This window comes from Carlito syrichta, unplaced genomic scaffold, assembly GCF_000164805.1.
Source record: "Carlito syrichta isolate Samal-C Ts95f unplaced genomic scaffold, Tarsius_syrichta-2.0.1 Scaffold287994, whole genome shotgun sequence".
NCBI lineage: Eukaryota > Metazoa > Chordata > Mammalia > Primates > Tarsiidae > Carlito > Carlito syrichta.
In genome coordinates this window covers 21,492-36,887 of record NW_007232090.1, presented here as the reverse complement: position 1 = coordinate 36,887, position 15,396 = coordinate 21,492, and the positions used below count along the sequence as shown (strand labels likewise).

Sequence of the window (15,396 nt, the reverse complement as noted above, 5' to 3'; positions counted from 1 at the left end):
CACTTTTTTTTTTTTTTTTTTTTTGAGTTGGAGTCTCACTGTCGCCCAAACTGGAGTGCCGTGGCCGCTCTCGGCCACCGCAGCCTCGACCTGCTGGGCTCCGGCGATCCTTCCGCCTCAGCCTTTTTAAGTCGGAGTCTCACTCCGTTCCCAGGCTGGAGTGCAGTAGCACGCTCGCAACCACGCCAGCGTCGGCCCGCTGGGCTCAGGTCATCTTCCACCTCAGCCTTCCAAGGAGCTGGAACTACAGGCGCGTGCCACCATGCCCGGTTAATGTTTTTGAATTATTGTAGAGATGAGGTTTTGCCAAGTTGCCCAGGCTAGTCTCAAACCCGTGGGCTCAGGCAATCCTCTCACCTCGGCCTCCCAAAGTGCTGGGATTATAGACGTGAGCCACCATACCCTGCCCTTTATTATTTCTTTTTTTTTTTTTTTGAGTTGGAGTCTCACTCTGTCGCCCATACTGGAAGGCAGTGGCAGGCTCACGGCCACCCCAGCGTCGACCCGCTGGGCTCCGGCGATCCTTCCGCCTCAGCCTTCCAAGTAGCTGGAAGTACAGGCGCACGCTACCACGCTGGGCTGATTTTTGATTTCTCGTACAGACGAGGTCTCGCCAAATTGCCCGGGCTGGTCTTGAATCCCTAGGCTCAGGCAATCTTCTCGCCTTGGCCTCCCAAAGTGCTGGGATAACAGACTGAGCCACCGAGCACCGCCTTTTCTTTCTTTCTTTCTTTTTTTTTAAGAAACCGAGTATCCCTATGTTGCCCAGGCTGGTCTCAAACTTCTGGCCTCAAGCAGTCTTCCTGCCTCAGCATCCCAAGGTGCTGTGATCACAGGTGTGAGCCACCATACCTGGCACCACCACTTTCTAGTGTTGAGACTTTGGACGTGACTTAACCTTTCTATCAATTGGTCTGTGTCAAGAGTTCCCACCTCACAGGGTTGTGTGAGGATTCTGATCTGAGTTAATGTTTGTAAAGTGCAGTGTCTGGCTCTAAAGTGGGCTCGGGCCACTTTGCTAATTTTTTTTTTCACGGAAGGGGTGTGCTCTGTCATTCAGGCTAGGGAGCAGTGGCACAATCGTAGCTCACTGTGGCTCTCGTCTGTAATCCCAGCACTTTGGGAAGCTGAGGAGGGAAGACTGCTTGAGGCCAGGAGTTCGAGGCCAGCCTGGGCAATATAGCCAGACCCTGTCTCTCTACCAAGAAAAACAAAAACGGAAACAAAAAATTAGCCAGGTGTGGTAGAGCATGCCTACAGTCCCAGCTACCCAGGAAGCTGAGGCAGAAGGGTCACTTGAGCCCAGGAGGTCAAAGCTGTAGTGAGTCATGATTGTGCCACTGCACTCCAGCCTGGGTGACAGAGTGAGACCTCACTCAACTCAATTAAAAAGAAAGAAAGAAAGAAAGAAAGCCAGGGTTGGTGGCTCAGCCTGTAATCCCAGCACTTTGGGAGGCTGAGGCAGGAGGATCACTTGAGCCCAGGAGGTCCAGGCTGTGGTGAGCCATGATCATGCACTGCACTCCAGCCTGGGTGACAGAGTGAGACCTCACTCAACTCAATTAAAAAGAAAGAAAGAAAGAAAGAAAGCCAGGGTTGGTGGCTCAGCCTGTAATCCCAGCACTTTGGGAGGCTGAGGCAGGAGGATCACTTGAGCCCAGGAGGTCCAGGCTGTGGTGAGCCATGATCATGCACTGCACTCCAGCCTGGGTGACAGAGTGAGACCTCACTCAACTCAATTAAAAAGAAAGAAAGAAAGAAAGAAAGCCAGGGTTGGTGGCTCAGCCTGTAATCCCAGCACTTTGGGAGGCTGAGGCAGGAGGATCACTTGAGCCCAGGAGGTCCAGGCTGTGGTGAGCCATGATCATGCACTGCACTCCAGCCTGGGTGACAGAGTGAGACCTCACTCAACTCAATTAAAAAGAAAGAAAGAAAGAAAGAAAGCCAGGGTTGGTGGCTCAGCCTGTAATCCCAGCACTTTGGGAGGCTGAGGCAGGAGGATCACTTGAGCCCAGGAGGTCCAGGCTGTGGTGAGCCATGATCATGCACTGCACTCCAGCCTGGGTGACAGAGTGAGACCTCACTCAACTCAATTAAAAAGAAAGAAAGAAAGAAAGAAAGCCAGGGTTGGTGGCTCAGCCTGTAATCCCAGCACTTTGGGAGGCTGAGGCAGGAGGATCACTTGAGCCCAGGAGGTCCAGGCTGTGGTGAGCCATGATCATGCACTGCACTCCAGCCTGGGTGACAGAGTGAGACCTCACTCAACTCAATTAAAAAGAAAGAAAGAAAGAAAGAAAGCCAGGGTTGGTGGCTCAGCCTGTAATCCCAGCACTTTGGGAGGCTGAGGCAGGAGGATCACTTGAGCCCAGGAGGTCCAGGCTGTGGTGAGCCATGATCATGCACTGCACTCCAGCCTGGGTGACAGAGTGAGACCTCACTCAACTCAATTAAAAAGAAAGAAAGAAAGAAAGAAAGCCAGGGTTGGTGGCTCAGCCTGTAATCCCAGCACTTTGGGAGGCTGAGGCAGGAGGATCACTTGAGCCCAGGAGGTCCAGGCTGTGGTGAGCCATGATCATGCACTGCACTCCAGCCTGGGTGACAGAGTGAGACCTCACTCAACTCAATTAAAAAGAAAGAAAGAAAGAAAGAAAGCCAGGGTTGGTGGCTCAGCCTGTAATCCCACGCCTTTGGGAGGCTGAGGTGAGTGGATTGCCTGAGCCCGTGGGTTCGAGACCCGCCTGGGCAGCGAGACCTCATCTCTACAATAAATCAAAAAATCAGCCGGGCGTGGTAGCGCGCGCCTGTAGTTCCAGCTACTTGGAAGGCTGAGGCGGAAGGATTGCTGGAGCCCAGCGGGTCGAGGCTGTGGTGGCCGGCAGCAACTAGTGCACTCCAGTCTGGGCAACAGAGTGAGACTCCAACTCAAAATTAAAAAAAAAGAGAGAGAAAAAGAAAAAAACTCACTTCAACCTCGAACTTCTGGGCTGGAGTGATCCTCCTGCCTCAGCCTCCACAGTAGGTGGACTACAGGTGCAAGCATTAAATACTCTTAAGGGCTCTTGTAATTAACCCTCCTTTACAGATAAGGAAACCAAGGCTCAGAGAGGGGCAACCCTTGTCTGAGGCTGCACAATAAGGAAATTTGGTAGCCAGGCCCAGCTGAGGTCCCAGGGTTTACCTTAAGCCAGCAGGAGCCGGTCTGCAGTTAGAACTGTTCAAGCTTTGCTGGTGTTCAAACCTCAGAGCTTCACCATAAGCAGAACTTCTGTGAGCCCCCAATGCATCACTGAAACAAGAGCTTCCCCCAAGGGCCACCACAAAGATGAACCGAGATGAGGTGCATTTGTTAGGAAGGGCTGGGTTATGCTCAGAACAAGCAACCCCAAAAACCCCATGGCCCCAGCAGCCAAGGTTGGCTTCTTTTTATTTTATTTTTTTATTTTTATATTTTTGAGTTGGAGTCTCGGTCGCCCAGACTGGAGTGCAGTGGCCGCTCCCGGCCACCGCAGCCTCGCCTGCTGGGCTCCGGCGATCCTTCCGCCTCAGGCTTCCACGTAGCCGGAATTACAGGTATGCGCTACCACGCCCGGCTGATTTTTTGATTTATTGTAGAGATGAGGTCTCGCTGCCCAGGTGGGTCTCGAACCTGCGGGCTCAGGCCATCCACTCACCTCAGCCTCCCAAAGGCATGAGATTACAGGCTGAGCCACCAAGCCCGGCTGGCTTCTTTTTATTATATCATTATTTTAATGTTGAGTTGGAGTCTCACTCTGTTGCCCAGGCTGAAGTACAGTGATACAACCACAGCTCACCACAGCCTCTCTCTCCTGGGCTCAAGTGATCTTCCCCCCTCAGCCTCCCAAAGTTGCTGGGACTACAAGTGTGCACCACCATGCCTGGCTAATTTTTTGACTGACAAGATCATGCTATGTTGTCCAGGCTGGCTTTGTACTCCTGGGCTCAAGCAATCCTCCTGCCCTGGCTCCCAATGTGCTGGGATTACAGGCATGAGCCACTGAGCCTAGCCCAACGTTTGCTTCTTATGGGTTGTGGTGAAGGAAAAATGCAGCAAATTATGCATTGTTTTGTACTGCTTCTCCTTAGAAGGGACACATGCCACCTCTGGTCACATTTCATTGGCCAGAACAAATCACATGGCCCATGGCCACCCCCAAAGTCTGTGGGGCAGGAAATATCGTCCTCTAGGGTCAGAATCAGCCATTGTTACAATAATACATCATATGTGCCGTGGTTTGCGCCACACCCTGGTATACAGCAGGCACTCAATCCATGGACAGCATTATAGGAGACGCTGACAGGCTGCAGTGGCTGACACTCCAAATCGTCACCCTTTGTGAATGGAGAAACTGAGGCCCTCAGCTCTACTCTCACCCACCATCCCTCTGCTTCTCATGGGGGAAGGAACTGAATAATGACAGTGGTCATTTCTGAAGAAGCCTTTATTGACACACAGGGCCTGGGCTAGAGGCTTCTCAAACCCAGGGCGAGGCCGGCGAGACACAGCCCGTTGCTCAAGAGGCAGCCCAGGTTGCACATGGAGGACAGGCCGTGGTAGTGGAAGAAGTCCTGGCGGAGAGCCTTGTACTTGGGGTCCTTGTCTCGCAGCTGGCGGTAGGGGTCGGGGCCCTGGTGGCTGCCTGGCATCTCCCCGCCCAGGCCCCGCTCCTTCTCCACTGTCTGCAGGGCCCACATGGTGGCCGTGGTGCGAGGCCCCAGCCAGCGGGCATTGAGGGTGGCCAGTGTGAGGCTCAGGAACAGCAGGCAGAGCTGGCGGGGATGGCGGGAGGAGGTGAGTGGGGGTGGGAGGGAGCACCCTCTAGAGGTGTGTCCGCATGTCCAACAGCCGGAGGGAGACAGGGACGGCATGGGCGAAGCCAGCCTCACCGTCTTTCCACAGGCCCAGACTGAAGGCCCAAAGTGGAGCGCTGGCTTTGTGCCCTGAAAGTGGCAGCCACTAAGGAAGGCTCCATCTCCTCTATTTCCCCCAAAATCTCCTCCCCTCCTCTCCTCTGATATCTAGACTGGAAGTTCTCACCCCAGCGCAGGGCCTCTTTCCTCTGTGGCCCTAGCTGAGGCCCCAGAAGCTGACACTAGACCCTCAGACAATGACTAAAAAGTTAAAAAGTTGGCCGGGCACGATGGCTCAAGCCTGTAATCCCAGCACTTTGGGGGGTGAGGTGAGAGGATTGCCTGAGCCGACGGGTTTGGGACCAGCCCGGGCAACTTGTGGGACCTCATCTCTACAATAAATCAAAAAAATTAGGTGGGTGTGGTAGTTCTAGCTACTTGGAAGGCTGAGGCGGAAGGAACGTGGGAGTCCAGCAGGTTGAGTCTGCAGTGGCCATGAGCGTGCCACTGCACTCCAGCCTGGGCAACAGAGTGAGACTCCAACTCAATAAAAAAAAAAGTTTAAAAGTTGGCTGGGTGCAGTGGCTCACACCTGTAGTCCCAGCTACTCAGGAGGCTGAGGCGGGAGGATCGCTTGAGGCCAGGAGTTAGAAGCTACAGTGAGCTATGATCCCACCGATACACTCCAGCCTGGGCGACAGGGTAAGACCCTGGCTCAAAAAGAAAAAAAAGTCTGCGAATAACTTCTGAGCCTGTTTCGAAAACAAAACAAAACAGATGAAAGAAAAAAATCTCTGTGAAGTTCAAGTTACCCATAATTCTCTCTTGTCTCTGTGAGCTTATTCTTGAAAACCTGTCAGGTCTCACCTGCCCACACCAGAGGAACACAGAGACGGCAGGGTAGAGAAATCTGAGATGCAGAGATATTTCCCTGCCTTGTGGCTGAAAAAAATGTGTGAATGGAGGTAAGAAACCATAAGTTCCCAGTTGGGCTGGTTTTAAAACAATAAGCTGGGGTCAGCGCCCTTGCCCAGCTGAGTCACTGCAGCTTGGCGGTAGGCCCAGTCAGGGGGAGGAGAGGGAGCAGCAGCCAGGGGAGAGATAGAAGGGGATACACAGGGCTGCGGGGGACAGTTGCACAGGCTGTGAACTGCTCAAGGGAATCCAGAGCCCCACTATTTATATACCAAGAAGGGGCGCTTTTAAGTTTTTCTCAAAAAGGTGTAGCCACCTTAGGTGCTGGGAACAAGTTTCCAGAGGGCAGTGGCACCCACGCCCGCGTACCTGACTGGCCTCCCAGAATGTGAGCCGAGCCCAGGCATGCTGTGGGGCCAAGATGCAGAGGTTGATGAAGGCGCAGCCCATGGAGATGTGAAAGTAGAAAGGGAAGAGCTTGCTTTGCGCTAGGCCGAAGGTATGTCGGGGAAGGCCTCGGAAAAGCAGGAAGCCTGTGGGGTGGGGGGCGGCACGCCTGTTAGGACGCCTGCGGGTCCCCCTCCTCTTTCTGTCCCCACCCGTGGTACCCATGAGGTCCCGGCCGAGGGTCCCTACCTGAGACGAAGGTCACCCACATTTGCATGCCCCAGGCACCTGACAAGACCAGTAGGTGCAGCACCTTGATCAGGCCTCCCGGGTTCCCGCCTTCCTCCATCTTGCAGCCCTGGGAAGGAGGCATCAGGTGGCTCAGAGCTTGACCTTTGCCCCTGGCCTTCAGGCCCCGTGAGCCTGCGCGAGGCCAGGTCCCGGCCTATCCAGCGGAGGTCCAGGACAGACAACCCAGGAGTGAGAGTGACCAGGACCCAGAGCAGTCCCGTGACGACCCCCGACCCCATCCCTCCACATGTCAGCCCTGGAGACGCGGTGCTCTCTGGACCCCCACATCCACGCCACCTCCGACGGCCCCAGATTTCGGCCCCGGCAGCTCAAGCTCACAGCCCTAGGTCTTCAGAGGTCACCCTGATGACTGCCCAGCATCCACCCCGGGATCCAGTTCTAACAGTCGAGACCCCTCCCCCAGTAACAGGATATCATATGCAGAGCCCCCCAAAGCAACCCGGTGACCCCATCTACTCCTGGGGATCCCCAAATCTCATCCCAAGGACAACGACCTCCCCCCGCTGGGAACCGGACCTCAACCCGCAGCACCCGGAGTCCGAAATCCGAGGCGCCAGGGCCACACGGACCGAGCTCGGTCCCTCACTCACTCACTCGGTACTTCTCTCCCAACCAAGAAGTCGTCCCGCCTCCCCGCGGAGCTTGAAACCAATCAGATCGTAGATCTGCCTCCTTTTGTCCCGCCCTCTAGGGTGCCGACTAATAACTAAGCAGAAACTTGCCTGGAATCCCGCCCCCTCCTCGGGCACTTCTCCAATGACACAGCGGCGGCTGAAAGCTACGGAAGCCGGAAGCCGCCAGTAAGGCCGTCGGCTACCCCTGCGGGGGCGGAGCCAAGACACCGGCCACGCCCACCCCCCTCTGTGACCCCACCCCCCTCTGTGACTCCACGCCTCCGCACGTTTTAATGCCGTGGTGTCCCCGCGGGATGAAATTTCAGCATTACAGCTGGGGACTGGCTTCCCGGTCCCAGATGGGAGAGCCTAAGCAGGTGGTATGTGGTAGGTGGGGGTCGGGAACCTGGCGGGCACAGGATTCCCAGCCCTGGGGGCGGGGCCGAGGCTGATGATCCCGCCCCCTTCCCCAGGAATTCTCCCGGGAAGGACCCTGAAGACACTGGGGTGCCGGGGGGAGAGGAGGCACGACTTGGGACCTGCCTGCCGCTGGCGCGCGGAAATGCCTTTCCTTTCCCTCTCTGTGCGTCCCAGATCTCCCATGGTCCCCAGGTTCCAGATTTCATCTTGACATCCAAGAACAAACATTGAGCTTCTCATTCCGCGTGCCAGACGCTGGCACGGATTAATTTGCTTAATCGCAGCAACCCAGTAAGGTGGACATTGTGACATCCTAGTTTTATAGTTGGGGACACTGAAGCATGGAGAGGTTAAATAAGTCTTCCAGTATCACACAGCTGAGAAGGGGCAGAGCTAGGGTCTCAACCCCCGCCATCCAGCTGGAGGGTCTCTTTGCTTAACCATCATGCCTTCCTGCCTCTGGAAGTGAGGACCTGCCCAAGGCAATGCCTCTTGAAGGGCAACCTGGAATGTTCCAGGCAGAAGAGTCACTTGTACACCACAGGATGAGTGTGAAGGCCTAGTGAATGCTCAGAGGATGCCAGCACTCAGTTAGGTGTTCAGAAAAGATGCACCTAAAAGGGGACTAAAGATTTTACAGATAATATGCTGAGTAGGGTTTTGAAGGGTGTGTAGAAATTTTCCAGGCAGACTGAATCAGGGGAAGGACACCAGGCAGAGGACCCAGCAAGGGCGACCAAAAATAAAGGTCTAGAGGATTTGGGTAACTGGCTGAGTGAAATTTCACCTAGAAGTTTCTCCAGGCAAACCTGCCCCAGACTTCTCCATCTGGGCCAGTCCTGACTATACTGGCGGGGGAGGGGATGTGGCCATGAGACCCAGCGCTGAGTTCTTGCCTGTTCCCAGCCTCTTCTGGCACAGGCCTGGACCCCAATTCAGCATGCATTTATTAAATAGGTAGGTCCTGCCTCTCCTGCACACACTCTAGGTCTCCCGTTTATCTGTGGGGCCAGATCCAGACTCCTATGCTTGGCCTTCGATGCCTCACTTGAACTGCCTTGCTAACAGCCTGCTGCTTCCTCGTGGACCCCGCCCTCAGCCATCCTGAATTCACCAGCACAAGCACATCGGTCCACCCCTCCAAGTTTTTGCACACACTGCATCCTGCTAGGAGTGGCCTTCCTTTTAGGACCCATGTTAAGGTCCTTTATATGGGCCCTTCTGAGGCTTCGTTTCTTTCTGTGGGGTCTTCTGGGTTTTATTCACTGCCCAGCACAACTGCTGGGGCTGGGATCATCCTCCATCGAGCTTCTGTGACTGTGAAGCCCCAAGTTCAGGACTGAGGCCTCTCTGGCATGTCAGGGAAGGCTTGGGGGCATTGGGGACACGGGGACTTGTCTCCAAGCAGCACCTGTGCTCCCTACTCCCAGTGACCCTCTTTTGGCTGGCCTACCCAAAGACCCTGACCGCTCCGTGTCCTGCCCCTGCTCACCTCCCTCATCCTCCAGCGTGTGTCTGCCTGCTAACGAGTGTGACAAGCACTGGGGTTCGTTGGGGGGGGGAGCTGCCCTGGGTCTGGGGGACTGGGAGGGGCTGGGGATGCAAGGAGTGCTCTGGACTGTCCCTCAAGGAAACCCTCACCTCTAGGCTCTTCCTCAGACAAGGCCCTAGACTATATGACCCACTGGTCCAGGACCCTAGAGCTGGAGACCTTGGGACCCACTGCTTCCGAGGACACAGTGAGGAGTGTAGACCAGAGGCTAGAGTGGGGCTCGGGGCCTCTGCCTCGTGGGGCTCCCCCCTTCCCCAACTCAGACCTGCACCGGGAGCGCTGCAATGACCAGGACGTTTTGAAGAGGCCTCACAACGGAGCTAAGGTCACCCCCACCCAGGAAACCCCTTCCATACAGGAAACTCCTTCAATCCAGGAAATCACTGCAATCTACCACTGCTGGGCTTGGAGAAGGGACTGGGGCAGGGCGTCTGAAGACGACGCCCATTCACCATGTGTCTTCAACCCCTGGAACAGCGCCCTGGCACCCAGAGGGCTAAACATGTCTTAAGTGAATAGAAGGAATGACTGTGATTGTGTGTCTTCAGTGAGGCTTTGTGGTTGTTTCTGGGTGTGCCTTTGCTTATGTGTCTGTGTGGCTGTGGTTGTGTATTTTGGCGACAGTGTGTGGTTGTGTCTCAGGTGCTATTGGTGCCTACAGCAGACATTGTCAATGTCCTTTGCTTCCTAAGAAGGAGGGTCATTATTTGAGCCAAAGCCAGAGACAGGGCTGGAGTTTGGCGGGATCCAGGGGTCCTAAGGCATGTGCTGTTGGGGCAGCCCACAGGCCCACACATGTATGGGTCAGCCACACAAGTGCACTTTTGAGCTTGTGCAGGCAAAAGGGGAGGTGCATGAATGTGCCTGGAGTGCAGCTTTACCTGCACTTGTGGTTTGGCATATCCAGGACTCAAGAGACTCAGCTGTTGTTTAGCCCTCCAAACTGGGTTGGGATCATCAGGGAGGCAGCCTAGGGACAAATTTTCACTTCCCTCTTGTCCCCCTTCCCTAGAAGTCCTTGGAGACTGGCTTCTCCAAAATCAAAGGTGAGAACCCTCCTTCCCAACAGGACTGGGGGAGAAAGACCTGCCAGTCCCTACCTCCACCCTCTGCCACAGTCTCAGTGGGTTCCTACCCCTACTCTGAGCCTCTGCTGACCTCTGCCCTGCCATTAACCTAACCCCCACCTCTTCCAGTCCTGGCTCAGCCTCACCTCTGTCCACAGCTAAGTCCATCATGATGACTTCTGACCCCCAGAAGTTCCTGCGGTGTGAACTGGAGTCACTCAAGAGTCAGCTACAGGCCCAGTCAAAGGTGGGTCCCCTCAGCCCCTCCCTCCAGCAACCTCTGTCCCCGCCCCCACCCTTCCTCCACCCCACCTCGGGCCTGATCTCTTGGCCCCAGGCTTTCGAGTTTCTGAACCACTCTGTGACGATGCTGGAGAAGGAGAGCTGCCTGCAGCAAATCAAGATCCAGCAGCTTGAAGGTGAGGACCCACTAGAGGTCAAGGTCGGGTTGGCGTGGGTCCTGTTGGGGTTATCTGGGTCAGGCCAGCGTGAGAGAAATCAGGAGAGTCTGGGTTCTGAGTCGAGGTGAGGGCGAGCTGGGTTCAGAGGGGCATGGGGTCGAGTCAGGGGTACACTCAAGGCACGGCCCCCTCTGCAGAGGTGTTGAGCCCCACAGGCCACCAGGGGGAGAAGGAGAGACACACGTGGTCCTTGGAGCAGGGCCAGCCGGAGCTGGGCGGGGCCCTTGCCCACGGCCTGAAGGGGCTGCAGAAGACCCTGCGGGACAGCGAGGAGGTGCAGCGGGCCCGCCTGCAGCTGCTGGCCCAGGAAATCCGGGACAGGTGGGTGATGGCAGGAGAGCAGGCCGGGGCCAGGAACGAGGAGGCCAGAGAGGGGGGTGGGAGGAGGGATGGAGGAGGCAGGAGAGGCCTGGCCAGGGTGGCGGGGGTGGTGGAAGGCTGGGGGGACGAGAGGGAGGGGTGGGAGGTTTGGTGGAGACAAGAGGCTGGCAGGGGCGGGCAAGCGGGAGACTGAGGCCAGGGAACACAGGAAGCCGGAGGTGGACCGGAACGAAGGCCAAAGGATGAGGAAGCAAAGCGGCGGGTGGCAGGGAAGGCTGAGGCCGCAGGAGACTGAGGGTGGGATGGAAAAGGGGGCCAGGGAGGAGGAAGGCGGGCTGGCAGGGAAGGCTGAGGGGGTGAGAGGTCAGGGAACACAAAGTGAGCTGCAGGCCAAGGGGTGGGAGGCCAGCTAGGAGGCGGGAGAGGCTGAGTGAAGGGGAGACTGGGGGTCCAGAAGAGTGGACATTGGGAGCATCCTAGTAGGAGGGGAAGAGTGGGCGGAGGGGCCAGCCTCAGCGGAGGGGTGATTGGCCAGGTGGGGGCATGGCCGTGTGGGAGGTCAGGGGCTGAGAGGCAAGTCCGGGCCACACTGTCCCGGCAGCAAGAAGTTCCTGTGGGAGGAGCTGGAATTGGTGCGGGAGGAGGTGACCTTCATCTATCAGAAGCTTGGTAAGTGCCTGGAGCCCACAGCAGGGGGTGGGGAGGAGTCCTTCGGCCGCCCCTGTCCCCTGAGCCCCTCGCTCCACAGAGGCGCAGGAGGATGAGATCGCCGCAAACCTGGCGAGCATCCAGAAGGTGCAGAAGACGCAGGTGAAGTGTCGCAAGGTGAGAGGACAGGGACCCTGAGGGAGATGGGCCGGGAGATTGCTGCCAGCCTCTGCCATCAGACTGGGACCTGGGTTCAGATCCCCCTCTGCCACTCACTGCTGTGTAACTTTGGGCAAGCCTCTTGGCCTCTCTGGGCCTCAGCTTCCTCATCTGTGTAACGGTGTACCCTTCCTGATCAGGTAGCTGTGTTAACTGAGCATTAAGCACTTTGAGTGTGACCTGGCATGTATTAACTGCTATGGAACAGTCATCTTTCACGACCATTATTATTATTATTTTTTTTTTAGTTGGAGTCTCACTCTGCCGCCCAGACTGGACTGCAGTGGCCGCTCCCGGCCACCGCAGCCTCGACCTGCTGGGCTCCGGCGATCCTTCCGCCTCAGCCTTCCGAGTAGCTGGAACTACAGGCGCGCGCTACTAAGCCCAGCTCATTTTTGATGTATTGTAGAGCTGAGGTCTCGCCAAGTTGCCCAGGCGGGTCTCGAACCCGCGGGCTCAGGCAATCCACTCACCTCAGCCTCCCAAAGGTGCGGGATTATAGGCTGAGCCACCGAGCCACCATCATTATTATTAGTAGTATTAGGTTTTTTTTGAGTCAGAGTCACTCTGTCACTCAGGCTGGAGTGCAGTGGCACACTCACGGCCACCATAGCCTCAACTTGCTAGGCTCAGACGATCCTTCCGCCTCTGCCTTCAAAGTAGCTGCAACCACAAGTGTGCGCCACTATGCCCAACTAATTTTTTTTTTTTTTAATTGTAGAGACGAGATCTTGCCATGTTGCCTAGGCTGGTCTTGAACCCCTAGGCTCAGGCAGTCCTTTCGCCTCCACCTCCCAAAGTGCTGGGATTACAGACGTGCCACTGTGCCAGGCCACTAACATTATTATTATTATTTTAAGAGACAAGGTCTCACTATGTTGCCCAGGCTGATCTTGAACTCCTGGCCTCAAGCAATCCTCCCACCTCAGCCTCCCAAAGTGCTGGGATTGCAGGCATGAGCATCGGAGCTGCACTGTCATTATTACTATTTTTCCTGTTCTCCCAACCTCCCCCACCTCCCACCCCAGATCCTGACCAAGATGAAGCAGCAGGGGTATGAGACATCTGCCTGGCCAGAGACAGAGGCGATACTGCCAGGAGGCAGTGGGTGCTGGAAGAATGACCTTCAGAAGGAACTGAGTGACATATGGTGATGCCCAGTCCCCAGGGTGACCCCTGGCCCTCCTCTGACCTGCTTCGCCCAGTCAGATATTGGGCAGTGCCCACAAGAACTTGGAGCCCACTAAATTTCAAGCCCCCCGCCCCTCGCAGAACTCATCCTTGCCATGGCCCCTGCCTTAGCCCTGCTGCCTCCCTGTCTTGAGCAGCCTGGAGTCTCCTGGACCCCCATCTCCCCATCTCCCCACAGGTCTGCCTTGCATGTGCTGCAGAACTCCATCGACAACTTCACCATGTCCTCGGGGGCCCACCCCAGGACCTCAAGCCTCAGGGGTGAGGGGCACTGAGTGTTGCTGGGGGTGGGAGGTCACATCCTCAGGGTCTATTTGGAGTCTCATTCTGTGGTTCCATTAAGGAGTCACTGGAGGTTTTACTCAGGGTCCCTCAGAGTTATGGTCAGGGTCAGTGGAATCTTGTAAGTCAATGGGAACTGTGTGCCTGTAATCTCGGCACTTTGGGAGGCCAAGGCAGGAGGATCGCTTGAGCCCAGAACCTCGAGATCAGCCTGCGTAATTTAGCAAGACCCCATCTCTACAAAAAAATTAAAAATTAGCAGACATTGTGGCACAGCCTGTAGTTCCAGCTACTCGAGAGGCTGAGGTGGCAGCGTTGCTTGAGCCCAGGAGTTTGAGGCTGCAGTGAGCATGATCACGCCACTGTACTCCAGCCTGGGTGACAAAGCAAGATCCTGTCTCATAAAAAAAGAAGAAGAAAATGCCCGGAGGAGTGGTACATGCCTTAGTCCCAGCACTTTGGGTGGCAGTGGCTAGAATTGCCTGAGCCCAGGGGCTCAAGATCAGCCTGGGCAACTTGGCAAGACCTTGTCTCTACAATAAATCAAAAAATTAGCTGGGTGTGGTGGCGCACGCCTGTAGTTCCAGCTACTTGGAAGGCTGAGGTGGAAGGATCGCCTGAGCCCAGCAGGTCAAGGCTGCGGTGGCCGTGAGTGTGTCACTGCATTCCAAGCCTGGGTGACAGAGTGAGACTCCAACTCAAAAAAACAAACAAACCAACAACAACCAGGAGTCAATGGAATAAAATGTAAGGGTCATTGAAGTCATAATTTGGTGTCACATTGGGTCACATTCAAAGGACTTGGGGGTCATGGTCAAGGATCAGTGAGCTATAACATCAAGGGACACTGAGCCTATATTTGGAAGTTATTTGAGGCTCACATTCAGGGTTCCTGTCCCTCCCACAGGTCACAAGGGGCACCAGTGCCTGAGCCCTCCGCTCCCCTCCTGGGACTCAGACTCCGACTCTGCCCAGGATCTTTCCCAGCCGCCTTTCAGCAAGAGCCGGTCCTTCCTGCCTGGTACAGATCCTGTCCGCCCCCACCCTACCCCTGCCCCATCCACTCCCCTCCTGGCCTGCCCTTGACCCCCACGGTCTAGATCCTCTGGACCATCCCAGATCCCGACCTGGGCATCTGGTCCCCTGGGGGTCCCCTGGGCTGGGCCAGACGGATACCCTCCCCCTCTCTCCACAGCTTGAGCAGCCGGAACTGCTCTCCCTGAAGACTAGTCCAGAGAGAAAATAAACTAGCCAAGACCCTCCTCTACTCCTGGACTGTTGCTCCTGCTGCTTCCTGTGCCTAGGAATCCCCCTGCCCCCTAATTTACCTCTCAGCATTAGGGGAAGGGGAGTAGAGACCCCAGGAGTCCTTCGGGATGTGTGAGCCAGTTTACAACACCGGGCTAAACTGGTTATATGGCAAGATCAGGGTCAATCTGTCTAGGTGCGAACAGCCAGACAGGCTCTTCCTCACTGACCACAGAGGCTTCCTTTCCGGTGGGCCCTGGCCATCTGGTCCAGAGCCAGTAGGAGCTGTGAGGACCCTGGTCCAGGGCCTGAAAGAGTAGCAGAAGACCCTGCACGACAGCACAGCCCAAATGGGGAAACTGAGGCCCAGAAAGGGGAGGGCGTGGTCCAGGGTCATACTCTGAAGCACTCTCCTCCTTGTCCCCAACCCCTCTTTTTATTTTTATTTTTTGAAAAATGCAGCTTTTATTTATTTATTTTTAATTTTTACTATAAAGATGTGGGGTACATTTCAGGGTTAGGTATATAAACATTGATCATACAGGTACCCTTGTTGATGAGGTATGCCCCAACCCCTCTTAACCTTGCTTGGTGGTTCCCTCCCAAATCTATGCTAACGCACCCAGCCCACAAGAGCAACCGAGGCCCCGCCCCGACATACTAATAAGACACCGCGAGCCCCGCCCCACGGAGCTATGCAAATAAGGCGCCCGGAGGCCCCGCCCTTACGTGCTAATGAGACACCGCGAGCCTCTCTGTGCGCAGCTATGCAAATAAGGTGCCAGGAGGCCCCGCCCCTCCCCCCGCCGCGGAGTCTGCGCGGCGCGGCTTGGCCGGGCCTACAGCATCTCTCTCCGCGTCCGCCAGCCGGGCCAGCAGTCCGTCTGTCC

At 55.9% G+C, this 15,396-nt stretch overlaps 3 protein-coding genes across 5 annotated transcripts in view; 1 reads left to right on the top strand and 2 right to left on the bottom strand.

Annotated features, from left to right (window-relative positions):
* The window catches only part of RAB3D (RAB3D, member RAS oncogene family), a 12,695-nt gene extending 5,624 nt beyond the window's left edge, over nt 1-7,071 (bottom strand). Inside the window, exon 1 of the mRNA XM_008053257.2 lies at nt 6,975-7,071. The gene's annotated coding sequence lies outside the window, so the exon portion shown is untranslated. The remainder of the gene's footprint in view (nt 1-6,974) is intronic.
* Nucleotides 4,443-7,079, bottom strand: TMEM205 (transmembrane protein 205). 3 transcript variants are annotated; one of them, XM_008053256.1, is made up of 4 exons: nt 7,000-7,079; nt 6,421-6,529; nt 6,154-6,317; nt 4,443-4,788 (listed from the first exon to the last, which is right to left on the bottom strand). In XM_008053256.1, the coding sequence occupies exons 2-4, from the start codon at nt 6,518-6,520 to the stop codon at nt 4,483-4,485; spliced, it is 570 nt and encodes a 189-aa protein (XP_008051447.1). In that variant the 5' UTR covers nt 6,521-6,529; nt 7,000-7,079; the 3' UTR covers nt 4,443-4,482. The 3 variants fall into 3 exon arrangements, with proteins under 3 accessions (XP_008051447.1, XP_008051446.1, XP_021565743.1); XM_008053255.1 differs by having other exon boundaries at nt 6,963-7,073; XM_021710068.1 differs by lacking the exon at nt 7,000-7,079 and having other exon boundaries at nt 6,421-6,633.
* A 280-nt stretch (nt 7,080-7,359) lies between these two features.
* CCDC159 (coiled-coil domain containing 159) lies at nt 7,360-14,525 on the top strand. Its single transcript, XM_008053254.1, has 11 exons — nt 7,360-7,477; nt 10,082-10,115; nt 10,295-10,383; nt 10,474-10,555; nt 10,735-10,918; nt 11,520-11,587; nt 11,667-11,743; nt 12,814-12,935; nt 13,155-13,237; nt 14,166-14,279; nt 14,454-14,525. The coding sequence occupies exons 1-11, from the start codon at nt 7,391-7,393 to the stop codon at nt 14,456-14,458; spliced, it is 945 nt and encodes a 314-aa protein (XP_008051445.1). The 5' UTR covers nt 7,360-7,390; the 3' UTR covers nt 14,459-14,525.
* Nucleotides 14,526-15,396: the final 871 nt, after the last annotated feature.

Bases quoted from the DNA above. Each gene is read 5' to 3' on its own strand.
- TMEM205 (XM_021710068.1), bottom strand. From the start codon at position 6,544: ATGCCTCCTTCCCAGGGCTGCAAGATGGAGGAAGGCGGGAACCCGGGA. The intron at 6,318-6,420 runs GTAGGGACCCTC...CCCACCCCACAG, and splicing joins GTGGGTGACCTTCGTCTCAG to GCTTCCTGCTTTTCCGAGGC. The intron at 4,789-6,153 runs GTACGCGGGCGT...CATCCCCGCCAG, and splicing joins CATTCTGGGAGGCCAGTCAG to CTCTGCCTGCTGTTCCTGAG.
- CCDC159 (XM_008053254.1), top strand. From the start codon at position 7,391: ATGCCGTGGTGTCCCCGCGGGATGAAATTTCAGCATTACAGCTGGGGA. The intron at 10,384-10,473 runs GTGGGTCCCCTC...TCTTGGCCCCAG, and splicing joins AGCTACAGGCCCAGTCAAAG to GCTTTCGAGTTTCTGAACCA. The intron at 12,936-13,154 runs GTGATGCCCAGT...ATCTCCCCACAG, and splicing joins AAGGAACTGAGTGACATATG to GTCTGCCTTGCATGTGCTGC.